We start from the raw sequence: 21,790 nt of genomic DNA, 5'->3' as shown, positions 1-21,790 counted from the left end.
AGTCGCTCCTCCCTGCTCGTTACCATAGAGAGGGAGGGGGCGCGTTGCCATGGAAACGGCAGGGGGCGCGCCTGGCCGGCAGGGCCCCGGGCCCTCCCCGCGCTGCGCCCGCTCGCGGCGGGGCTGCTCTCCCGGCCGCTGCCTGCCGCCGCCGCCGCCCCGCCGGGACCCGGCCCCGGTCCGGAAGGGTGGCTTGTCCCCCTCCCTCGCCTCGATGGGGTGAAGGGAAGGGGAGAGCGGCCGAGTCCGCCACTCTCCCAGAATCCCTCGGCGCGGCCGCTCTGTCTCCCCGTCTCTATGGTTGGGGCACATGCTCCGTGCGTGGGGCCGGCGCGGTCTCCTCCCGCCTCGTCAGCAGGAGCGGGGCCTCCCGGCGGCCCCGGCATGGCTCCCCCGACAGGTACCGCCTGGGCGGGCCCGGGCGCGGGGAGGGGGCTGGGGGGGGCGAGAGGGAGGGGGAGCCGGGGCGGGGAGCTGGGGCGGGGGGACGGCGAGGGGCAGCGAGGACGGGGGTGGGGGGGCAGGGAGAGAGCCTGGGATAGCGAGGGGGAGAAGGGGGAGCATGGAGAGGGCCCGGGATAGCGGGGAGGGGGCGAGGGGACAGGGACGAGGGCCCGGGATAGTGGAGGGGTGAAGGGGAGGACAGGGAGAGAGGCTGGGATAGTGCAGGGAGATGAAGGGATGGTGGAAGGGACGAGGGGAGAGGGACGAGGGGCCGGGATAGCGGGGGGTTGCTGAGGGGCTGCATTTGGAGCAGAGGACGAGGGGGATGGGGGCAACTGGCTGCATGGGGGGCAAGAGAGAGGGAGTCAGGGGTAGCCCCACAAGGGCTTTGCAAGGGGGCTGTGGCCTTGCCCTGGCCCCAGCTGTCACCTCTCCTGTGCAGCCCCTTCCCCAGGCAAGGCCCGAGGCTTGCGCCAGGGCGGTGATGGCCACCCTCGCTTCCCCTGGCCAGATGCACCTGCCGGAGGTGCAACGGGTGAGGGAGCAGGGAGGGAGTCAGGTTTCTGTGAAGGGCTTGTCATAACTGAGAGGGTAAACAGCGCCTGGAAAATAATCTGGCTGCCGTTCGGCTCCAGCACTCGGGTTTCTCGGGAGCCCCTTTGCCCGTGCGCGCAGCTCGTTTGCTGGGCCTCTCCTTGAGGTGCTTGTCTTATCACGCTTCAGATATGCAGCTGAATTTTCCTTCCAGCTCACGTAAGGGGGAAACACGTAACACTTCATGCATGGGTTTCCTTCCCACTTACGCAGGTAACGTCGTGGACAGCCAGTCCCCCAGGCTATTAGCAAATCAGCTAAGATGGGACCTGACTGCCGAGCAGATAGAAAACATGGCTGTGGAGCTCACAGAGAGGACGAAGCTGGTGTATGACCGGGTGGGCTCCCAGGAGCAGGGAGAGGTGTCCTACGAAAATACTCTCAAGGCGCTGGCTGATGTGGAAGTGGAATATACGGGTAGGTGGACAAAGAGAGAGTACTTGCTTTCTGAAAGTCTACAGGTTACGAAGATTTTTTTGTGTCTCTGCTCTGTACTGTCATCTCCTTTTTTCTTTTCTTGATTCCCTCAGCCTCAGTGCTATGGGTTTTTTTTTCCAGTTAATGTTTATACAGCTAGATATAACCACAAAGAAAGGAGCAGATTTGGAACAGAAGTATAAGTGGAACATGAGGACAGAGCTTTGGCAGTGGTATTGCTTTGGCAATGGGGTGATGTCTGGAAAGAGTAACAAGGTTTTCAAGGTTGCCTCATGCTTTTATTTGTCAAGGTGCATTTAGCAGGAGTAAATTGTGCGTTGGCAGAAATAGTTTGGATGATGTAGGAAATCTTCATCTCTTTCCCTTGTCTACGTGGATAAATGTATCTCTGTATCTTGTCTGTTTAAACAGAGTACTGGTTTTAGGGATTATGTGTAAAGTAACATGATGTCCTGGCGTTATGCTGGCAAATAATGCAGGCTTCAATATATCTCAGGCTAATTATTTACAGCACTAGAGTGCCAAAGTCCTGCAGTCCCCCTCCTGCCTCATGACATCTGTTGGCTGCTCTGACCGTCTGCGTTGCAAGGTGATTGCATCTGTCTAGAATAGAAGCAAGTTTGCAAGCCTCCTTTTTCTTTTATCTTGTTTCTTTTCTCTCAAAAAAAAGGAGGGGAAAGAAAATAAAAGAAAAAAAGAAAAGAAAAGAAAAGAAAAGCCCTTGCTAAGCAGCGATAGTGTTAATTTTAGCAGAATTGTCAAAACTTTCTGTGGGCAACAGAGAGTAGCTGTCCCTCTGGGTGGAGAGTCCTCTTGCCTGGAGAGCAGTGCTTTCCTGGTAGATTGTTGTTTGAGGTTCTGCAAAGATAGTGGTAGGAAATATTCTCCCTGTATTCACTTCTGAAATAGAAATAAGTCAGGACAGAGCACACTGGGTATGTGGTAGCTTTTGAGAAGCATCTGTGCTGAAGTTGTGTCACTTTTAGCCTGGTTTCCTAAGGGAAGGAGACAGGCAACGACACTGCCTGTGTCTGCCAGTACAGAAATCGGTTCCCTTTGTGACTCTTGAAACTGTTGGTATCAGCTATAGCTGACAAAAGAGTTGAGATCTCACAAGCATGAAATTCCTGCAAGTTTTGTGTGAGAGATTGTTTGTAGTGGGAAATCAGCGGACAGATCTGGTCAGCAGGCTCGGCAGCAGCAGCGAGCGAAGGGGTGCTGCGGGTGACTGAGTGCTGCTTCTGGGTCTGTCTGTTGGCAGCAGCTTGCCTTGCTCTCCCTTTGCAGGCTGTAGGTCAGGCTCTAGGGCTGTCAGACTGTCTCCCAATTAACACAAACTCTCCCTGCACGCTCGCACTCATGAGCAGCTGTGGGACACGAAGCCATTGCCTTTGCCATAACCCGCCTTTTGTCTTTTCAGTCCGTCGGAACATGCTGGACTTCCCCCAGCACGTCTCTCCTTGCAAAGACATCCGTGCAGCAAGCACCGAGGCTGACAAGAAGCTCTCGGAGTTCGATGTGGAGATGAGCATGAGGCAGGATGTGTACCAGCGGATTGTCTGGCTCCAGGTGTGTGCTTGGGAGGAGGCTTGGTGACCGACTGGGGATGAAAAAGGCTCAGCATCTGAGCAGGGAACTGAAACCTCCAGGAATTACAGGAAACCCTTTTCTCTCGTCCCAGAACTTTGAACAGAATGGTATTAAATCAGGTCTGTAGGCAGTACGGTCCAATTGTTAGAATGAGAACCGGGGAGTTGGGTTTCGAGGGCTCTGACCTCCCTCAGGGCTTTGACTACCTCTTTGGTAAAATGGCATTAGTAACCCTGACCTGCCTCATTCAGAGAAGGGGCTGGGTAATGCCTTGAAAAGTGCTGTGACGACATAGCATAAAGGTGAGATGTTTAAAGCGAGTTCCTGATAGGAACTAATACGTTAAACTGAAGCCTTCTTGTGGGTGTTTCTGTCTGCTTCTGGGTCATTGTTATTACAATAACCCACAGCCTCCTCCAGCAGCAGATGCAACAGCTTTCTGCAGCAGCTGTGTGAGTGCCTGTTCCTTTGGTTCCCTGTGCTCACAGATTTTGTTTTACAGGAGAAATCAGAGAGTACTTCACTGAAGCCTGAAGCAAAGAGATATCTAGAGAGGCTGATCAAACTGGGTAAAAGAAATGGTCTTCATCTCCCTGAGGAAACACAGGAGGTGAGACCAAAAAGCTTAAAATAAGTACCTGTAGAGTAAGGCCTTGCAGGTCTAATGGGACAGCGTAGTGGTTAGAGCAGAGGCCTGAGGCTCAGACTCCTGAATTTTGTTCCTGGTTCATGTGACCCTGGGCAAGTTGGGTGATGCCTCTGTTCCCTTCTTTGTCCTTTCTTTTGAATGGGGACAATGTTTACAAAGTGGGGTTCATGTTTGGGGTTGGGGGCTCCTGAGAAGGTGAGAGCCCAGACAGGGCTGTGCGAGTCGGGAGGGGAAATAGGACTCTGACGCCACAAGCAGAGGGGCAGTCACAGCGGGTGCCCCACCAGAGCTGGGATGGGGTGAGCAGGCTGGGCTGGGCTTGGCTGGGCTGGGCTGCTCCAGGGCTCCCTCTCTTCTCCTGACCTGCTGGCTCAGTGAAGGAGCTTGAAGCTGGGTTAAAAATAGAAGAGAAGGTGAAATGAAATAAGGGTAGAGGAGGCCGTGGCTTAAACACCTGCAGCTCCTGAGCTGGCAGGAGACAGCTGGGACCTTGCTGAGGTGGCTGCTTTCCTATGAGGTGTGATCAAAGGGAGCCTGTTCTAGCATGAGGGCTCAGCGCCTGCATGCAATTAATTCTGCAGTGCTGTGTTTGAATATAAGCCAGCTGCAAACCAGTAGGTTACTCAGCAGGCAAACTGCTGGTTGGAGACGGTGAACGGTGCTGTTTGACTCCCCCCTTTGGACTGACTTTGCTCTGTTCATCTATATTTTAAAGAAAATCAAAGCTATTAAGAAAAAGCTGAGCGTCCTTTGCATAGACTTCAACAAGAACCTCAATGAAGACACCACCTACTTGCCCTTCTCAAAGGAAGAACTAGGTATGGAGCACTCAGGCTTATGTCTCTTGGGTCTCGGGCCTGATTCACACTGAAGCTGAGCCCTCCCTGCTTCAGTCCTGGCCAGGCCTCCCTGGGGCTGTTCTCTGCGCCTGGGTGCAGGCGATGAGGGCGTTCCAGCAGCAATGAATAGCTGTGCATCAACTGAGCCCTGTATGCACTGTCTGTGTGGGACAGGCACAGTTAAAAATGGCAGTCTAAATCTTCCTGTGAGAGGGCTCAGAGCACGTACTGCGGCTCGGCCACTCTGCAGGAATTTGTTAAGCCCTGGGATCTTGCTCCTTCCACAGCGTAAAAGGCTGATGTGCTGCGAGTGCTTAGATTCCTCTGGTCCAAAGAGCAAGAACCTTTCCCTGTGCTCAGTCCCTGAACTGGTATTCCTGGAGGAGAGGCCTGGGCCATCTGTCACGCATGTCTGCTCTTTTCTCAGGGGGGCTCCCTGAGGACTTCCTGAACTCCCTGGAAAAGACAGAGGACGGCAAGCTGAAAGTCACCTTGAAATACCCGCATTATTTCCCTCTCTTGAAGAAGTGCTATGTGCCTGAGACAAGGAGGAAGGTGGAGGAAATGTTCAATTCCAGGTGCAAAGAGGTAGGTGGCCTTGCTGCCTGCCAACAAGGCTGGATGGGATGTTGAGTCAGGACTCTTCCGTGCGTAGATCCGCTAGTGTTGAGGACAGCGATCCTCAGTAGTGCGGCGACTGTCCGTCCCACTCAGGTCACTGCGGGAGGGAGATGGCACGCCTGGGGAGATGGAGACCTGCAGCATGCAAAGGCATCACAGTTGGTAGAGTTACGGAAGAAGACAAGGGTTAGGGCATGCTGTGATGACTGAGCTTTGCTCAGCCTGTGTGGAAAGGGGTTCCCTGGCTCTGCTCCAGTGAAGGATTCTGAACGTTTGCCAGGCATTGGAGGGATCTCTTCCAAGATTTTGCTTCTTTACATGTTGGGGCTTGTGCTTCCTTTCGTGCCTGTGTACCCTGCTTCATGCTGAGCTCTTCATCTGGCTTTATGTTGCAGGAGAATTGCTTGATCCTCAAGGAGCTGGTGGACTTGCGAGCACAGAAAGCTAGTCTCCTGGGCTTCAACACGCACGCTGATTTTGTGCTGGAGATGAACATGGCTAAAAGTAGCAAAATGGTGGCTTCTTTCTTGGGTACGGCACTTTGCTGTGGAGGGAAAGGGTGGGGGCGTGTGCTGGGCTGCATGTGCTGCTCTCCCCCCTGGGGACTAACCCTGCTTCCCTCGCTGCTTCCAGATGAGCTGGCCCAGAAGCTGAAACCCCTCGGGGAGAAGGAACGGGCTGTGATCCTGGACCTGAAAAAGAAAGAGTGTGAGAAGCGAGGCCTAGAGTTTGACAACCGTATCAATGCCTGGGACATGCGCTACTACATGAATCAGGTGGAGGAGACCAAGTACAGCGTGGATCAGAACCTGCTGAAGGAGTACTTCCCCATGCAGGTGGTCACCACGGGCCTGCTGGCTATATACCAGGAGCTGCTGGGGCTCACCTTCCATCTGGAGGAGAAGGCTCAGGTCTGGCATGAGGACGTCCAGCTTTACACGGTGAAGGACACCTCCTCTGGGGAGACCATCGGCAAATTCTACTTGGACCTGTACCCGCGGTGAGGCCCTGGGCAAGCCAGGGAGAGGGAGGAGGGCTGGGGCAGCGGGAACAGAGCCTGCGATGTGCCTGGGAGGAGAGGGGCTGTCCTGCTCCCGGCTGCGTGCCTGTGGCGGAGGGAGAGGCGTGTACTCGAGCAGGGTGATCCCGGGAACTCTGGGCCTGTGTGAATCGCAGCATCGCTGGGGTCTTCCACTCCGAGCGGGACCTCACCGCCCTGCGTGGTGGCTCACGGCTGGCTGTATGGGAGTGTCCAGCTAACAGTTTCCTCTCCCTGACTTAGGGAAGGGAAGTACGGGCATGCGGCCTGCTTTGGCCTGCAGCCAGGCTGCCTGTTGCCAGACTCCAGCCGGCAAATCTCGGTGGCTGCCATGGTGGCCAACTTCACCAAGCCCACGCCGGATGCGCCTTCCCTGCTGCAGCACGACGAGGTGGAGACGTACTTCCATGAATTTGGGCATGTCATGCACCAGCTGTGCTCGCAGGTAAGGCCTGGCTAGGCTGGCAGAGGTTCGAATCAGGGCTGGGAAGAGTGTTGTAGCTGTCTGTCCTGGCCGCAGATCCTAGAGCCCTGGCCAGGGCTAGGTGCCAGGCAAGACCAGTATTGGCCACCAGCCTGTCTTTTGACTGCTGAGCCCCTTCTCTTCCCGTCTGGTGCTAAACAGCGCAGCACCTTGGTCCGAATCACCTTCCAAGGGCTGGAGGCATCTCATCATTTACAAACCAGGGAGCTTTGCCATTCAGATCCCAAACACTTGTTTCTGGGCTAATCCTGTCAGCCTGTAGTCAGTGGCTGGGTCTGCTCTGATGGGATTTGTTGCCTTTTCCTTGTCATACTCCCCAGTGAGGGTAAATGATGTCCAGCTCCGAGCTGGCTGTGTTGACAGTCTGGACGTGTCTCTTAGGCAGAGTTTGCCATGTTCAGCGGGACACACGTGGAGCGGGACTTTGTTGAGGCACCATCCCAGATGCTGGAGAACTGGGTGTGGGAGAAGGAGCCGCTGCTGCGCATGTCCAGGCACTACAAAACTGGAAACCCCATCCCTGACGAGCTGCTGGAGAAGCTCATTAAATCTAGGCAGGCAAACACAGGTGGGTCCCTGCAGAGGGAAGCGGGAGCTCGTGAAGAGGGGCTGGAGGGGAGCAGAGGTGGAGTGCAGTACCTCGCTGCGGTATCCCCTTGCGCGTAGGGAGGTGCAGGGGACCCTTGGTGAGCTGGTGGGTAGAGGATGGTCGGAGGAAGGGCTTTGTCTTGCTCCCTGCAGTGCTGTGGGGACTGGGAAGATTGGAGGAGAGAACTGCATCTGCTTGCTGTTAATCAGCAGTCTGGGAAGCGCGAGGATGGTGTGGCAGAGGCAGGAGGTGCGACGGGCGGAGCGGCACAGTCGGCAGGGATGCCGGGGGGACGCCGGCCCGTATCCGCAGGCAGAGGATGCTGCTCAGGCCTGGGCGGGCACCCCTGAGCTGGGGTGGTCTGGGGAAGCGGAGCAGACTGGGTGTGGGGACAACCGTGAGAGCCCCCAGGCCTGCCCTGCTGTGACCTGCCTTCGGAGACGCTCCTGCTTTCAGGCGGGGTCTCAGTTTGCCTCCTCCTCCTGCGAACAGGGCTGTTCAACTTGCGTCAGATCGTCCTGGCCAAGGTGGACCAGGCGCTGCACACCCAGACGAAAGCCGACCCAGTGGAGGTGTTTGCCCGGCTGTGTGAAGAGGTGCTGGGCGTTCCTGCCACCCCAGGTATCCAGGGGTGTTGGGGGACGGGGGTCCCGGTCCTGCTGGCTCTCGGGGCCTGGCCTGGCACCTTGGCTCAGCAGGTTCCTTTCACATCTGGGGCTTGAGGCCCCGCCTGGCTCAGTAGGGTGAGAAAATCGGTTTCTGTTTTTCACTGTTTCTGCTGACTCCAGGAAAGGCAGGGTGAAATCTATACAAAAATGCCTGGAAGGTTCTTTCCTGTTTCCCCTGCGATTGTGAACTAGCTGATCCAGTGCCTGCTCTGATAAATTTACAGCATAGACGTGTTTTTCCATGCTGTGAGCAGTCCCTGTGGCCCCAGTTTGAACAGCCTTTCCAGTTAACACCCCTGCTCTCCCTTTGCTGCCAAGGTACAAACATGCCGGCTACGTTCGGCCACTTGGCTGGAGGCTACGATGCCCAGTACTACGGCTACCTCTGGAGCGAGGTGTACTCCATGGATATGTTCCACACGCGCTTCAAGCAGGAGGGGATCATGAACTGCAAGGTAGGGGAGGACGTCCTGCGCGGCCCGACTCTGTGTGTGGCGGGGGCTGCCTTCCCGGGGGCGGCTGTGCTGCGAGGGGCAGGGTTGCGGCAGAGCGAGGTCAGTGGCGGGGTGGGAGTCCTACACGTGCCCCCGTCTGTGTCCCTGCAGGTGGGCATGGATTACAGGAATTGCATCCTGCATCCTGGCGGCTCCATGGATGCTTCCGACATGTTGAGGAAGTTCCTGGGTCGCGAGCCCAAACAGGACGCCTTCCTGGCCAGCAAAGGACTGAAGGTAGAGAGCAACTCGCTGCCTTCGGCCTGCTGAGAAACTGCTCCCGCCCATTCGAGTCAAGCCAGCTCCTTTGTCTACGCACCAGTCCTCCCAGGCCAAGCAGTACCTGGTACTTCTGTCGCCAAACGCTTCCTGGGCCAACCCCCACCCGGGCGGTTGTTCCTCCAGGATCCTTCTCCGAGCTCACCTTGGGCTTCAGGAGCTGGGTTCAGTCCTGGTCCAGGGCTCTGCAGTGACAGCTCCGCAAAGGGAATTGAATTGCCTTTGTCACCGTCCCTAGAAGGGGGATGAGGCTGTCACTAGCCCACACAAATTAGCTGAACTTTGAACCTGATGTCTGCACAAGGGTGAGTTTTGGCCTCGTCGTTAGGTGGGGAGGAGGGTGAGAGGAGTTACCAAGCCTGAATCATCGTTTTAAAATCCCTCTTTTTAAGAAATGAGACTTCCCACAGGGCTCGGCTTGTTTTGTGCCCCAGGGTAGATTTACTGTTCTGACCGCAAAACAAACGGCCTGAGAAGCTGTATTCGGAGTCGTGCTCTCCCCACCTTTGGCAGCTGGCAGCTGCGCAATAAAGGTGGGGAGATCCCAAAGGTTAAAAACTATCGCGTTTACCTCTCCTAACCCGATGTCCTTCCTTTAGCCCTGCAGATGTTCCTGCCTGGGCAGGGCAGGGCAGGCAGCCTGGGAGGGCGCGTGTCGCCCCGGCAGGGCTGCGGAGGCAGGAGATGGCTAGGGCAGCTCCGCCCGTGCTCCCCACAACAGCGGGCTCTGATGACCGTGGCCCGGGCTGCTCGCAGAGGCGTCCCTGGGAGGTTGCCCCTGTGCTGGGTGTCCCTGGCTAATGAGCTGCTGCCCACGCGAGGTCCTCACGCGTCCCGGGGCTTGGTGGCTTGGGGCTCTGCTAGCCCGGGGAGCCCTGCCGCGTGCTGTCCTGCTCAGTGCGGCTCTGCCCCGTTCTGGGTGCTCCCCTTTCCCCGGGGGTGTCCGGCGGCAGTCTCGGGGTGTCCCTGGAGCTGCTGGGACCCTCTGCCGAGGGCTGTCTAGGGCAGCTGATGCCCGCAGGGCTCAGGTTGTGGCAGCAGAGGGTGCGTTGCTATTGCTGTCACCTCTAAGCCAGGGTGGGACCGGGGAGGGCTGTGGAAAAAAGCGGACAGCTTCAAACAACGCAGATGCCTGGGCTAAAAATACCGAGCCGGCCTCGTGCCCGGGCAGGGCCCTCGGACGCAGGCTCTCGGCGCGGTGCTGGAGCCGGGGCGGCAGCCAGCCCCGTGTCCAGCCTGGCAGCGGTGCGGCACGGCCCTAAGGAGGCCTCGGAGGTGCCGGCGTGGCGTGCGGCGTGCCTCCCTCCGCTCCCCCGCGCCCCTCCGCTCCAGCGCTGTTCCTCCCGCGCCCTCGCGGCCGTGCCCACGTTCGCGGGGTGGCAGCTCCGCGGGGGCTGCCGGCCCCCGGAGGGGAGCACTGATCCCAGAGAGCAAAGGCTGATTTCTGGCTTTGCTCCTTTCTGTATTTCTGTCCTTGTAACCCCAGGAGGAACCGCTGTGCAGGCTGGCCGAGGGCTTTAATAGCAAGTGTTTGGGGCAGGTGAAGGATGGATGGTTCCTTGCTAGCTGTGGGGAGCTCCGAGACCCCCGTAGGCGCTGGGGACCTGCAGGTAGCCCCACCGCCTCGGGGGATTGCTCTTGTCCCTGCAATGGATGCCGCTGGCGTGAGGGCAGTTCTTGTCTCCTGGTGTTCCTCCTGCCTGGAAGCCGGAGCGATCCTCCAGCCGGGCCCCCGGGTCTCCCGCTCTTCAGGTGCTCTCAGGTGATTTCCTTTCTGTTCCCCCCCTCCGCCTGCCTCGGAGTCGCTCTGTGCGACGCGGTTATTCAGGGCCGTGGAAATCGTCCCTGCGGGGCTCTTCCGCTTCTCCCGAGCGGGGTTTTGCCGGCGCCGTGAGCGAGCGGAGGGCCGGGGGCCGGGGCAGTGCAAGGCTGAGCTCACTGCACAGCGTCCCGGCGGCTCCCAGGCCTCGGGCCGGGGCTGTGCGTGAGAGCTGGCAGCTCCTCCCCGAGACCTCGCCTGCCGCCCCGCGCGCGCGGAGGCTTCCCTTCCTGGCCCTTCGTTCCCTGGGCTTCTCCTCTCGTCCCTGGCGCTTGCCTTGGAGCTGTGTCACAGCGGCTCTGGCTTCCCTCCCCTCCGATTCCAGCTGGTTTTGCGGAGCAGCTGCTGCTGAGAGCGGTGGGAGAAAGCTCGCCTGAGTGCAGACAAAGTCATTGCTGTGACCTCCCCCCCGGTCCCCAATCCCCCCCGGTGACATGGGAAGGCCAGCGACATCCTTCCTTGCCGGTCACCCCCTGTGCTGGCGTGTGGATGGGTCTGTAAGCAGCAGAGCAGCTCCTTGGTGCTCGTTGGGGCAATTTTAAGCGTATTTTCTTCCTCCCCCCTCTGTTTTAGGCATAGGCGAGTGCCTGTCCGGGTGCCGGTGCACGGTGCTCTTGAAGTGACGCTGTGGGTGTTTGTGTCATGTTTTACTGAGCTTTCAGGGTTTTCTTTCAGACCTCTCCTCCTCTCGAGGGAGAGAACTGAAGCCGAACGGGGAAACCGCGCGCTTTCCTCCCTTCTTTTCCCAGGCCACAAATAACTTCGTCCCTCCCTAAAATCGCTCGTGCTGCCGCTTGTGCTGTGAGAGGTGCTGCCGCAGGCTGCTCCCAGGCAGCGCCCAGCCGGGCTGCGACCTCCGCCGGGCGCCCGGGGCCGGTCCTGCGCCGTCCCGGCTGCGCGATCCCGGAACCGGTCCTGCGCCGGGCTCCCCGGAGCTGCGCCGCGGCCCCCGGCTCCGGGCCCCCGTCCCATCCCTGGCTGGGGGCAGAGAGGTCCCTTTTTACTTCTGTTAACCTTCTCTGAGGGCAAACCGGTGTGTGTGCCGTTCGTACTGGTCGCGTCCCCCCCGCTTGTTTCGATGACTGGATTTTAGACGGTTCCTAGCACTAATAAAGGTTTTCCTAAGTGGATGTTGGCTCGGTTCCTACCTCGGCAGCCGGGGACGGCGGGGCTCCCCTCCTGCGCGGCTCCCGCGAAAGCCGGGGCGGTGGGGTGACGGGCTGCCGCCGGGTCCCCGCGGGCCGCCGGGGCGGGCAGGGAGCGGGGCCCCCGCCACGGCCACCCCGCCACCAGCACCGCGGCGGCTCGGCGCAGCGGGTCGGGCCCGGCGAAGAGGGGGGCCGAGCGGCAGGCGCGGGCCGGCAGCGTGGCCGGAGTGAAGCCCTGGGGGGGCGAGAGGCGGTGACCCCCGGGCCGGACCCCCCCCCGCCCCCCCCCGCCAGCCCCGCACCTGCGTGAAGAAGTCGTGGCGCAGCACGTCGCCGAGGCCGGGCCGTGCCGCCGGCTCGGGGTCCAGCAGGCTGGCGACCAGGGCCCGGGCGGCGGGCGAGAGGCCGCGGGGCAGCGGGAAGCGGGCGGCCCCCATGCCCTCGCGCAGCTCCTGCCGGCCGGCGCCCTCGAACGGGGGGCGGCCCGCCAGCGCCGCGTACCTGGGGGGAGCCGGGGGCTCAGCGGCACCGGGGGCCCCCCGCGCCCGGCCCCCCGCCCGGCGGCCCCGCTTACATGACGCAGCCCAGGGCCCAGACGTCGGAGGCCGCCGAGTGTCCCTGCCCGTCGAGCACCTCCGGGGCCAGGTAGCCGGGCGTCCCGCACACCGCGCTGGGGAGCGGCACCGTGAGCCGCCAGCCCCGGGCGCCCGGGGCCCCGCCGCGGCCGCACTCACCCCCAGCGCCGGCCGCCCGGCTCCTGCCGCCGCGCCAGCCCCAGGTCCCCGATCTTCACCCGCATGCCCGCGGTGACCAGGAGGTTGCCTGCGGAGGGGAGCGATCGGCCGAGGGTCGCGGCCGGCGTGGCCCTCCCGCCGCCCCGGCTCGGCCCCACGCACTCGGCTTGAGGTCCCGGTGCACGACGCCCTGCCCGTGCAGGTAGCGCAGCCCCGCGACGACCTGCCGCAGGTAGTACCGCACCTCCGGCTCCGTCAGCGTCTCCCGCGCCCGCAGGATGTCGGCCAGCGACTGGGGACGAGAGCGGAGTGAGCGCTGTGCCAGGCCCCGGCGGCGTCCCGGGAGCGGGACGGGACCCCGGCGCCGCTCACCCCGCGGCTGCAGCGCTCCAGCACCACGTAGACGTTGCTGCGGTCGGCGAAGCGCCCGTGGAAGCCCACGACGTGCCGGTGGTGCAGGCGGCCGTGCAGCTCCGTCTCCCGCTCCACCTGCGAGAGCCGCGTCCCCCGCGCGCCCCAGCCCTCCCGCTCGCCCCGGGGACCCCCGGCATCGGGCCGCGACCCGCGGGGACGGGAGCGCAGCCGGGGGAAGTGGGGGGCCAGGGCAGGGCTGGGTGTGCTGCATCCGCTCCCTTGGGCCGCGGAAGGGCCCACCCGGCTCCGGCCCGAGAGCGCGGGCAGGGGCTCAGCGGGGTCCCCGGGGCCATCGCTCCCCTCCCGGCTCTGGCCTTGTCGGAACCCCGCGCGGACTCACCCGCTGCCTGCCGCCCGGCTCGGCCAGCCGGGCCCGCGGGATGATCTTCACCGCGTAGACCTTGCCGCTGGACACGTCCGCGAGCTCGTAGCATCGCCCGAAAGCGCCCTGCGGGGCGGCGGACGGGGCTGAGCCCCCATGTGGGGCCCTCGCCCGGGGACCCCGACCCCGAGCCGCCGCAGGGGGTGAGACGAACGAGAGGCGGACGCCGGAGGGGACCCGGGCACGGGGCAGCGTGCCCTTCCTGCGGGGCGGCACAGCCCGGGGGACCCAGCTGCCGACGGCCCCGTCCTGCAGGTGCAGCAGCCGCCGGCCCCGGGCGTTGCATTGCGCTGGCTCGGTCACGGCGTCCCCAAGCCGCCCTCTGCCTCGGTTTCCCCATCGCTCCTGCGGCTGCCCGGGGTCCCGCGGCGCAGGGCCCGCGGAGGCGGCCGGGGAGTTACCTGGCCCAGGAGCCGGCCGCGCTTGTACAGCGTCCCGCTGCCCGCGTCGGCGATGTAGCGGCCGGGGAGCTCATCCCCCGCGCGCCGCCCGGCCATCGCACCCCGGCTCGGTGGCGGCTCGGTGGCGGCTCGGTGGCGGCGGCGGGGCAGCCCGCGGGGCCGGCCCTGCGGGACCGGGTGCCGTAACCCCTTCGGCCCTGCCGCAGGGCGATGCCGAGGCATCGCAGACCGGGGGGGCCGCCGGGGGCTGGAGGGGGGCAGGTGGCCTGTGCATGGCGGGAGCGAAGCGGGGTGGGGGGTTTGGGGGAGGCCGGCTCCGGCCCCCTCCGCCTGCCCCATTTCCCAGCTGTGTCCCGTGTCCCCCCGAGCCCCCCGGCCTCCCTGGCAGGTCCTGCTGTCGCATCCCCCACCATGGCCCAGCCTGGGGGGGGGGTCCCGGATCCGGATGAGGCCAGGCAGGGGGGGCTCCGCCAGCGCCAGCGCACCGGGCCGTGGGGTGGGGGGGCACCGGGGCCCGCTGCTGCCGGGGGGCTGCACCACGCCCCCCCCCCGACCCCCCCGGGCGAGCGGCCCCGGCGCCGCAGCTGGGCCGGGCCGGGGGCTGGCGGGCGGCCAGGCCGGGGGCTCGCAGCAGCTGCCGCCCCGGCCCCCCCGGGCCCCCCCGGGTCCCCGCCGGCCCTTAACTCCCTGCGCGCCGCGGTGCTCGGCGCTGCACGGCCGCAGCGGGGAGCGCCGCCGGGGGGGGGGGGCGGCCGCGCTGGGGGGGCGGGGGGGCGGCGCGGCCACCCCAGGACGGGCCCGTGGGCCCCGCGGGCTGCCGGGGCAGGTTGCCGCGCTCGGGAACAATGTGCGCGGGACGCCTGGGCCCCCTCCGCGGCGCCGGACGCCTGGGCCCCCTCCGCGGCGCGGCGGCTGCTGACGACACCCGGCCCCGGGGCCCCGCCGCGCTCACGGGGGGGGGGGCGGCTCGACCCCCCCGGGGCCCCGCCGCGGCGATCCCCCCCCCCCCCCCCCCGCGGAGGGCTGGGCCGCGGGCGCCGAAGGGTTAAGCGGAGCCGGGGAGGGCCGGGCGCACCTTGGGGCTGGATATTAATAACGCGGCGGGGAGGGACGGGAGGCGAGCGCAGAGGGGAGCAGCGCACCGCGATGCCCGCCCGCCCGCCGCCCCCCCCCGCCGCGCCCCCCCGGCGGCCCTGAGCGCGCCGGCCGGGCCCCCCCGGCGGCGAGGGGCGGCATGGCGGGGCCGGCGGCCCGCGGGGCCCCCCCCCGCGCCGGGTAAGACCCCCCCTCGCCGGGCCGCACCGCGGGCAGGGACCGCCCCCCCCCCCCCGCGGAAACCTCCTGGGCACCCGGGGAAACTGAGGCACGGCGCGGCCCGGGGAGGCGAGCGGCGGCCCCAGCCCCCCCCGCCCTGCCGCAGCGGGCGGTGCGCACCCACAAGCCGGCACACGACGCCCCCCCGGACCCCCCCTCCCCCGGGCCGCGCAGGACCCAGGCGTCCGGCTCCGCCGTCCCCGCCCGCTGCCCCCGCGCGCGGCCGCCCCGGGCCTGCGGGGGCCGCTCGGCGCCAGCGAACCGGCTCGGCCGGGGGATTCCCGGGCGCGGCCCCGGCGGAGCCTGCGGGGGGGCCAGGGGGCTCGGGGGACGGGGGGGCTCGGGGTGATCGGGAGAGTCGGGGGGCTCGGAGCCCTCGGGGGGGCTCGAGGTGATCGGGAGGGTCGGGGGGCTCGGAGGACTCAGGGGGATCAGAGCCCTCGGGGGATCGGGGGGCGTCGGGGGGATCGGGGGAGCTCCGAGCCCCGGGGGATGGGGGAGGCTCGGAGGACTCGGGGAGGGGTCGGAGGACTCGGGGGGGCTCGGGGTGATCGGGGGGGCTCCGGGCCTCGGGGGGGCTCCGGGGCTCGGGGCCGGGCGTTGTGCGGCCGCAGCATCCCCGCCCGGCGTCCCCCCGGCCCGGCCCGGCGCCCTCCGCCGTGTCCCGTCTTGCTGCGTCCCGCCCCGCTCCGCCGCTCCCGGGCGCCCGGCCCGGCTCAGCCCTCTCCGCCCCGCAGGCGCCGGACGCCGTGGCGAGCGCTGCTGCTGGCCTGCCTGAGCCTGGGCACCGGCACCGGCACCGCGCAGGTGAGGGCGGCGGGCGCTGCGGCCGCTCCCCCCCCGGCCGCCCCCGGCCCCCCGGTGACCGTCGCCTTCCCCAAGCAGGGCCCAGCCCTGGGGACGCCGGCGCGGGGCTCCTGGGGGCCCTGGGGGCCCTGGAGCGCCTGCTCCAGCACCTGCGGGGACGGCGTGGCCCTCCGCACCCGGCGCTGCCCGCGGTGAGTGGGGCCCCGGCGGGCAGGGGGGGACGCGGCTTCGCCCAGCTCCGCGCGCGGGGTCCGGCCTGGCGGCACGAGTGTCCCTTTGCAGAGCTGCCCTGCACGTGCCGCCGCAGCCCCTCGCTGGTGCCTTAGGCCTTTGCTAAGTATCAGCCACGGGGTGCAGGGCGGCACGGCACAACCCTACACTAGACACCAGAGAAGCCACACCGCCGCGGCCCCGCTCTGCTGGTGCCACCTGCCCCCGGCCCGGCCGCTCTCCCGGGAAGCGGGGGCAGGCGCAGGGCCCGGCCGCGCTGACGCTGTCGCCGCAGGGTCCCCGGCGAGGAGCGGTGCGAGGGGGAGCCGCGGCAGTACCGCGTGTGCCAGCTGCACGTGAGTGCGGGGGGGGCCGCGGGGGGCACCGGCATCGCCGCCCTGGCATGGCACAGGGCCCCGCGGCTCGCGCCCGGCCCCTCCAGCCTCTGCTGTCCCGCAGGGCTGCCCCAGCGGCTCGGTGCCCTTCCGCGCCATGCAGTGCTCCCTCTACGACGGCAAGCCCGTGCCGGGGCTGGGCGCCTCGGCCCGGCACCGCTGGGTGCCCTTCCACGGAGGTGAGTCCCGGGGCGCGGGCACGGCCGGGCTGCCCGGGGCGCCGCGTCCCCTCCCGTCCCGTCCCGGCGGCCGCCCGCCACCGCCGTCTCCCCCTCTTCTCTCCCCGCCCGGCTGCGGCAGCGCCCAACGCCTGCGACCTCAACTGCCTGGCCGTGGGGCACAACTTCTACTACACCTTCGGGCGGGTGCTGGACGGCACCCGCTGCCGCCCCGGCGCCCCGGACCTCTGCGTCGGCGGGCGCTGCCTGGTGGGTCCCCGCGCCCCGGCCCCCCGCCCGCGCCGGCCGCCCGCCCGCCCTGACGCCGCCTCTCCGGTCCCCGCAGCGCGCCGGCTGCGACGGCATCCTGGGCTCGGGCACGCGGCCCGACGCCTGCGGCCAGTGCGACGGCGGCCCCGACGCGTGCCTCTTCGTGCACCGGGTCTTCCAGGGCGCGCGCCCCCCCTCCGGTGAATGCACCACCCCGGCCCCTCCATGGGTGAATGCTTTGGCTCTTGGCTCCCCGCTCGCCCCGCTCTGCGGCCCTGTCCCCCCCCCCGCTCCCCGAGACCCCCCGGCTCCCTGCTGCCCCCCAGCCCCATCCCGCCCCGCGGCATCGTCCCGGATCCCTTCCGTCCCCCTCCCAGGAGGCCCCGTCGCTGGGGACGTTTTGGGACCCTCCTTGCTCGCCTGCGCATGGGCAGCCCCACCTCGGTCCCCCGTCCCCGGGATGTCCCCTCGGGGCAGCGCCCCATCCCTGGGACGCATTGTCCCCTCGGGGTAGTGCCATGTCCCCAGGATGTCCCCTCGGGGCAGCGCCCTGTCCCCATCCCCAGGATGTCCCCTCGGGGCAGCACCCTGTCCCCATCCCCGGGCCGCGTTGTCCCCTCGGGGCAGTGCCCCATCCCCGGGATGTCCCCTCGGGGCAGCACCCTGTCCCCATCCCCAGGACGTCCCCTCGGGGCAGTGCCCCATCCCCGGGCCGTGTTGTCCCCTTGGGGCAGCGCCCTGTCCCCATCCCCAGGATGTCCCCTCGGGGCAGCACCCTGTCCCCGTCCCCGGGATGTCCCCTCGGGGCAGCACCCTGTCCCCGTCCCCAGGATGTCCCCTCGAGGCAGCACCCTGTCCCCATCCCCAGGATGTCCCCTCGGGGCAGCACCCTGTCCCCGTCCCCGGGATGTCCCCTCGGGGCAGCACCCTGTCCCCATCCCCGGGACGCGTTGTCCCCTCGGGGCAGCGCCCTGTCCCCATCCCCAGGACGTCCCCTTGGGGCAGTGCCCCATCCCCGGGCCGCGTTGTCCCCTTGGGGCAGCGCCCTGTCCCCATCCCCAGGATGTCCCCTCGGGGCAGTGCCCCATCCCCGGGCCGCGTTGTCCCCTCGGGGCAGCGCCCTGTCCCCGTCCCCGGGACGTCCCCTCGGGGCAGCGTCCTCAGCTGCGCCCGGGCTCTGCCCTGACCCTGCCCCGTCCGCCAGGTTATTTCGGGTACACGAACGTGACCAAGATCCCGGCTGGGGCCACCAACATCAAGGTGACCGACAAGAGCCGCAACTACCTAGGTAGGACGTGCCGAGCCCGGGGGGGTCCCGGCGCTGCGTCTGGCGCCCGCGAGGCCGAGGGACCCGGCGGAGCTCGGGGTTTGGGGAGGGGCCGGGCTGCGGCGAGGCCGGGCACCCCGGACCCCCCCGGACCCCCCCCGCCCCGTCCTGCCGCGGGAGCTCCGCGCATCGGCGCTTGGCTCGGGAGCGAAGCCAAGTCTTGCAAGGAAGCAGATTTCTCCCAAGCCCCGGCCGCCACTTTCCCAGCCAGCGCTGCCCTCCCTGCCGCGGGCGGAGGCCTCCAGCGGGGACCCAGGCGTCCGGGCGGTCCCCCCCCCGCCGCCGGGTCCCCGACGCGCGCCCTCCCCGCAGCCCTGATGGCCGGCGACGGGCGCTACGTGCTCAACGGGGACTGGTCCATCGCCTGGCCCGGGCCCTTCGAGGCGGCCGGCACCCGGGTGCTCTACGCCCGCGCCGCCGACGGCACCGAGAGCCTGGAGGCGCCGGGGCCCACGGCCGAGGACCTCTACGTGATGGTGCGCGCCGGGGGCCGCCGTCCCCGCGGGGCCGGGGGGGGGACGCCCCTCTCCGTCCCCTTAACTCTGCCCCCGCCGCCCAGGCGCTGCTGCAGGAGCCCAACCCCGGCATCGAGTACGAGTTCTGGGTGCCCCGGCAGCGCGGTGCCGCCAGCCCCCTGCGCCAGCCCCAGCCCCGGGGGGCCGGCAGCCCCCAGCCCACCCCGGCCCCCCCGCCGCCACCGCTACCCCCCCGGGGCGCCAGCACGGAGACGCCGCGGAGAAACCCCCCCGGCCGGAGCGGGACCGTCGCAGGTGCTGCCGCCCCGCGGGGCGCCCGGGGGTCCCGGACCCTGGGGAGGGGGCCGGCGGGCCGATCGCCGGGGCGGGCAGGGATGAGGTGGGACCTGCCGTCCCCGGGACCCCCGGAGCCTGGCGTGCAGCGGGGGGGTGGGGGGGGGGTCCGCCGGGGGTGCCCCCTCCCCGCTAACCCGCCGCAGCTTTGCCGCCGCAGGGCGATGCGGGAGGTGCCGGACGCCCAAGGGACGGTCCCAGCGCATCCGCCACTTCTGCCAGAGCGACTTTGGTGAGCGCGGGGGGGGCCGGGGTGGGGGCACGGTGCTGCACAGGGCCGGTCCCCCCCCGCTCAGCCCGGCCCGGCGCTCGCCGCAGTCTTCCAGGCCCGGATCCTGGCCACGCAGGCGGTGGGGCAGGAGACGCGCTACGAGGTGCAGGTGAAAACGCCGTACCGGCACCGCTTCCCGCTGGTGTCCCGCGAGTACGTCTGGGTGTCCAACGCCTGCGGCTGCCCCCGGCTGCTGCCGGGCCGCGAGTACCTGCTCATGGCGCGGCGGCACGTCAACCGCGAGCACACGCTCAACCGCATCCTGCTGCGGGACGACAGCTACGTGCGGCCCTGGTCGCCCCGCGAGGACCGGCTGGTGCGGGACGCGGCCCGCCGCTGCGCCCGGCCGCCCTGAGCCCCCCGCCCTGAGCCCCCGCGCCGGGCGTCGTGCTGGGCATCGCACCGGGCATCGCGCCGGGCATCACACCGGCCTCCGCGGGGGCTGCCGGGCCGGGGGCGGTAATTTATTTTTTTGCAGAAAATAAACTTTTATCACCTCGTTTGCCGTGTGTTGCCTCCCACGTCCCCCCGGCGCATCCCCGGGCCGAGCACCCGTCCGCGGCGCCGGTGGCACGTGGAAGCCGGCCAGGCTCGGCCTCCCGGGGTCGGCACCCGCCGCTTTATCTCTCTTCCGGCAGAGGCGAGCGCGTCCTTCCCCGTGCCGGAGCCCCCTCGCCCGTAACCCAACCCGCGGCGCGGCGCGGCGGGGCCCCGGCGGGGACGGGACGGCCCCGGGCTGCGGGAGCCCTGGGGGAAACTGAGGCAGGGGAGGGAGTTGGGGTCCCTGAGTCGGAGTTGTGAGTCGGAGACTCGGCCCGGAGGGAGGGGGGAGCTGGGGGTCCTGCTCGGTATCTCCATCCTCGGAGATGCTCCAAAGGCGCCGTGTGCTCCAGGTGACCCTGCTCCAGCAGGACTAGGTGATCTCCGGGGTCCAGCCAAGCTCCAGCCCTCGGTGATCCGGGCTCCCAGCTGGCGCCCGTCAAGGCTGGGCAGAGCCAGGTGTTCCGGGAGGGGGGCGGAGGGGCTGATTGGGGCTGGAGAGGTGCCGCTGCCCTATAAAAGCCCCTTCCCCAGCCGGGCAGGGGTGTTTCTGGGTGGGGTGGTTGTGCTGGTTGGCCTGGACAGGGTCCCTCGGGGTGAGCGATGTGGGGCAGCCTTGGGGCTGGGGCTTGGTGCTAATCCCCCCCCCCCCCCCAGGTGTCTCGTGCTTGGGGTCCGGCTGCCCCGGCCATGGCGAGCTCGGCGGGGGTCACCCCACGGGCCAAGCGGCGCCGCGGGGAGGGCGGCGGGGATGTGGGGGCCCTGGGGCTCTCGGCTGCCAAAGCCGGGGCCAAGAGCCGGCAGCGAGTGGGCTGCCGAGGAGAGGGGGGTCGGGGGGGCATCGCCTGCCATGGGGCTGGGACCCCCGGGGGCGGCATCGCCCTGCTCTCCTCGGAGCCCCCCACCCCCGGCGAGGGCCGGCTGGCCAAGCCGCGGCTCCCCCCAGAGCGCTGCAAGCTGGCGTCCCCCCCCCTGCGCTCGGGGAAGAGGGGCGAGTGCATGTCCACCCCCGGCCGGGGGGCTGCCCTGGCCCCCCCCCGGGGAAGGAGCATTGCCTGGGGCCCCATGTGCCCCCCGTCGCAGCCCTGCCCTGGGGGCACCTACTTCTCGGGGCTCCCCGTGGATGAGCAGCAGGAACCCGCTGTCCCCAGCCTGTGAGTATGCGGGAGGGGGTGGCCGTGGCCCCCCTGACCCCGCTGCACCGCCAACCCTCTGCCCCCCCCCGGCAGGCTGGCCCCCGCCGCCTCGGCCCCCGCGCCCGGCCGGGACGGCCCCATGAAGACCCGCAGCGCGCCGGAGCCCACGCTCGTCCTGGAGCTGGTGAGCCCGGGGCGGGGGGGCCGGGGAGCACCAGGCCTGGGGGGGCCCCGGGCCGGGCCTGACTCTGCTGCTGGCCTGCAGGAGGGGACCCTGGTCTGCTCCTCCGTGCTGGCCGGGCGCCTGCCGGACGCCGCGGCCACCTTCACCACGGCCTTCCAGGGCGATGCCTACGAGGTGGGTCCCCCCCGGGGGCGGGGATGACGGGGGGGGGGGCACGGACAGCTGGGGCCGTGTTTTGGTCTCCCTGCCCGCGTCCTCCCCTGCAGCCGGAGCAAAAGGGGGTCCCTGCCCCAGCCCTGGGGTTGAGATGCCAGGGAGGGGGCGGCCGAGGCTCCCCCCGCCGTCGGTGGGGCTCGGCCCCGGCAAGGGGAGCGCTGCCCCCCCGCTCTTGGCGAGGACCCGGGCGCCGGTGCGGAGCTGCCTGGGGACGCTGCTGCCTTGCAGGTTCACCTGAAGCTGCGGCCCCACGCGCGGCAGTTCCTGGAGAGCCTCTCCAAGACCTACGAGGTACCCGGAGCCCCAACCCCGACTGCCCCGGGGTCTGCGGAGAGCCGGCGAGGGCATGGGGGGGCCTGCGCAGGGGCTGGTGGCGTGGGGGGCCCAGTCTGGGCAGTAAATCCTCTGTCCCGTAAAGCCCAGCCTCCGAGTGCCAGGGTCGGTCCCAGCCCCGGCCGCTCCAGCCTGGAGCGAGGGGCCGGGTCCCGCTTTGCGCCAGGGAGAGGACCCTCCGTCTGCTCTCCCCA

At 67.6% G+C, this 21,790-nt stretch overlaps 3 protein-coding genes across 8 annotated transcripts; 2 read left to right on the top strand and 1 right to left on the bottom strand.

Moving 5' to 3' along the window:
- Positions 1-56: 56 nt before the first annotated feature.
- THOP1 (thimet oligopeptidase 1) lies at positions 57-11,677 on the top strand. The gene is made up of 13 exons (XM_064497410.1): positions 57-400; positions 1,252-1,455; positions 2,897-3,045; positions 3,569-3,676; positions 4,431-4,533; positions 4,982-5,142; positions 5,571-5,706; positions 5,809-6,175; positions 6,458-6,659; positions 7,080-7,266; positions 7,780-7,908; positions 8,274-8,410; positions 8,561-11,677. Exons 1-13 carry the CDS (start codon positions 298-300, stop codon positions 8,717-8,719), a joined length of 2,145 nt encoding a protein of 714 aa, XP_064353480.1. The 5' UTR covers positions 57-297; the 3' UTR covers positions 8,720-11,677.
- On the bottom strand, positions 10,291-13,722 carry LOC112992766 (inactive serine/threonine-protein kinase PLK5-like). Its single transcript, XM_064497208.1, has 8 exons — positions 13,627-13,722; positions 13,184-13,291; positions 12,802-12,918; positions 12,592-12,721; positions 12,430-12,517; positions 12,270-12,365; positions 11,987-12,196; positions 10,291-10,372 (listed from the first exon to the last, which is right to left on the bottom strand). The coding sequence occupies exons 1-8, from the start codon at positions 13,720-13,722 to the stop codon at positions 10,291-10,293; spliced, it is 927 nt and encodes a 308-aa protein (XP_064353278.1).
- Positions 13,723-14,745: 1,023 nt separating this feature from the next.
- ADAMTSL5 (ADAMTS like 5) lies at positions 14,746-19,687 on the top strand. Of its 6 annotated transcripts, none has more exons than XM_064497412.1 (11): positions 14,747-14,901; positions 15,678-15,747; positions 15,826-15,938; positions 16,253-16,313; positions 16,417-16,531; positions 16,653-16,780; positions 16,857-16,980; positions 17,985-18,583; positions 18,667-18,877; positions 19,077-19,148; positions 19,235-19,687. In XM_064497412.1, the coding sequence occupies exons 1-11, from the start codon at positions 14,861-14,863 to the stop codon at positions 19,540-19,542; spliced, it is 1,842 nt and encodes a 613-aa protein (XP_064353482.1). In that variant the 5' UTR covers positions 14,747-14,860; the 3' UTR covers positions 19,543-19,687. The 6 variants fall into 6 exon arrangements, with proteins under 6 accessions (XP_064353485.1, XP_064353482.1, XP_064353483.1 ...); XM_064497413.1 differs by having other exon boundaries at positions 15,678-15,938; positions 16,105-16,313; positions 17,985-18,068; positions 18,420-18,583; XM_064497414.1 differs by having other exon boundaries at positions 15,678-15,938; positions 16,105-16,313; positions 17,985-18,068; positions 18,420-18,583; positions 19,063-19,148.
- The last annotated feature ends 2,103 nt before the right edge of the window (positions 19,688-21,790 follow it).

Source organism: Dromaius novaehollandiae, chromosome 25 (assembly GCF_036370855.1).
Source record: "Dromaius novaehollandiae isolate bDroNov1 chromosome 25, bDroNov1.hap1, whole genome shotgun sequence".
In the NCBI taxonomy this organism is placed as follows: Eukaryota; Metazoa; Chordata; class Aves; order Casuariiformes; family Dromaiidae; genus Dromaius; species Dromaius novaehollandiae.
The sequence above is the reverse complement of the archived record's forward strand: the minus strand, read 5'-3'. Positions and strand labels throughout refer to the sequence as shown.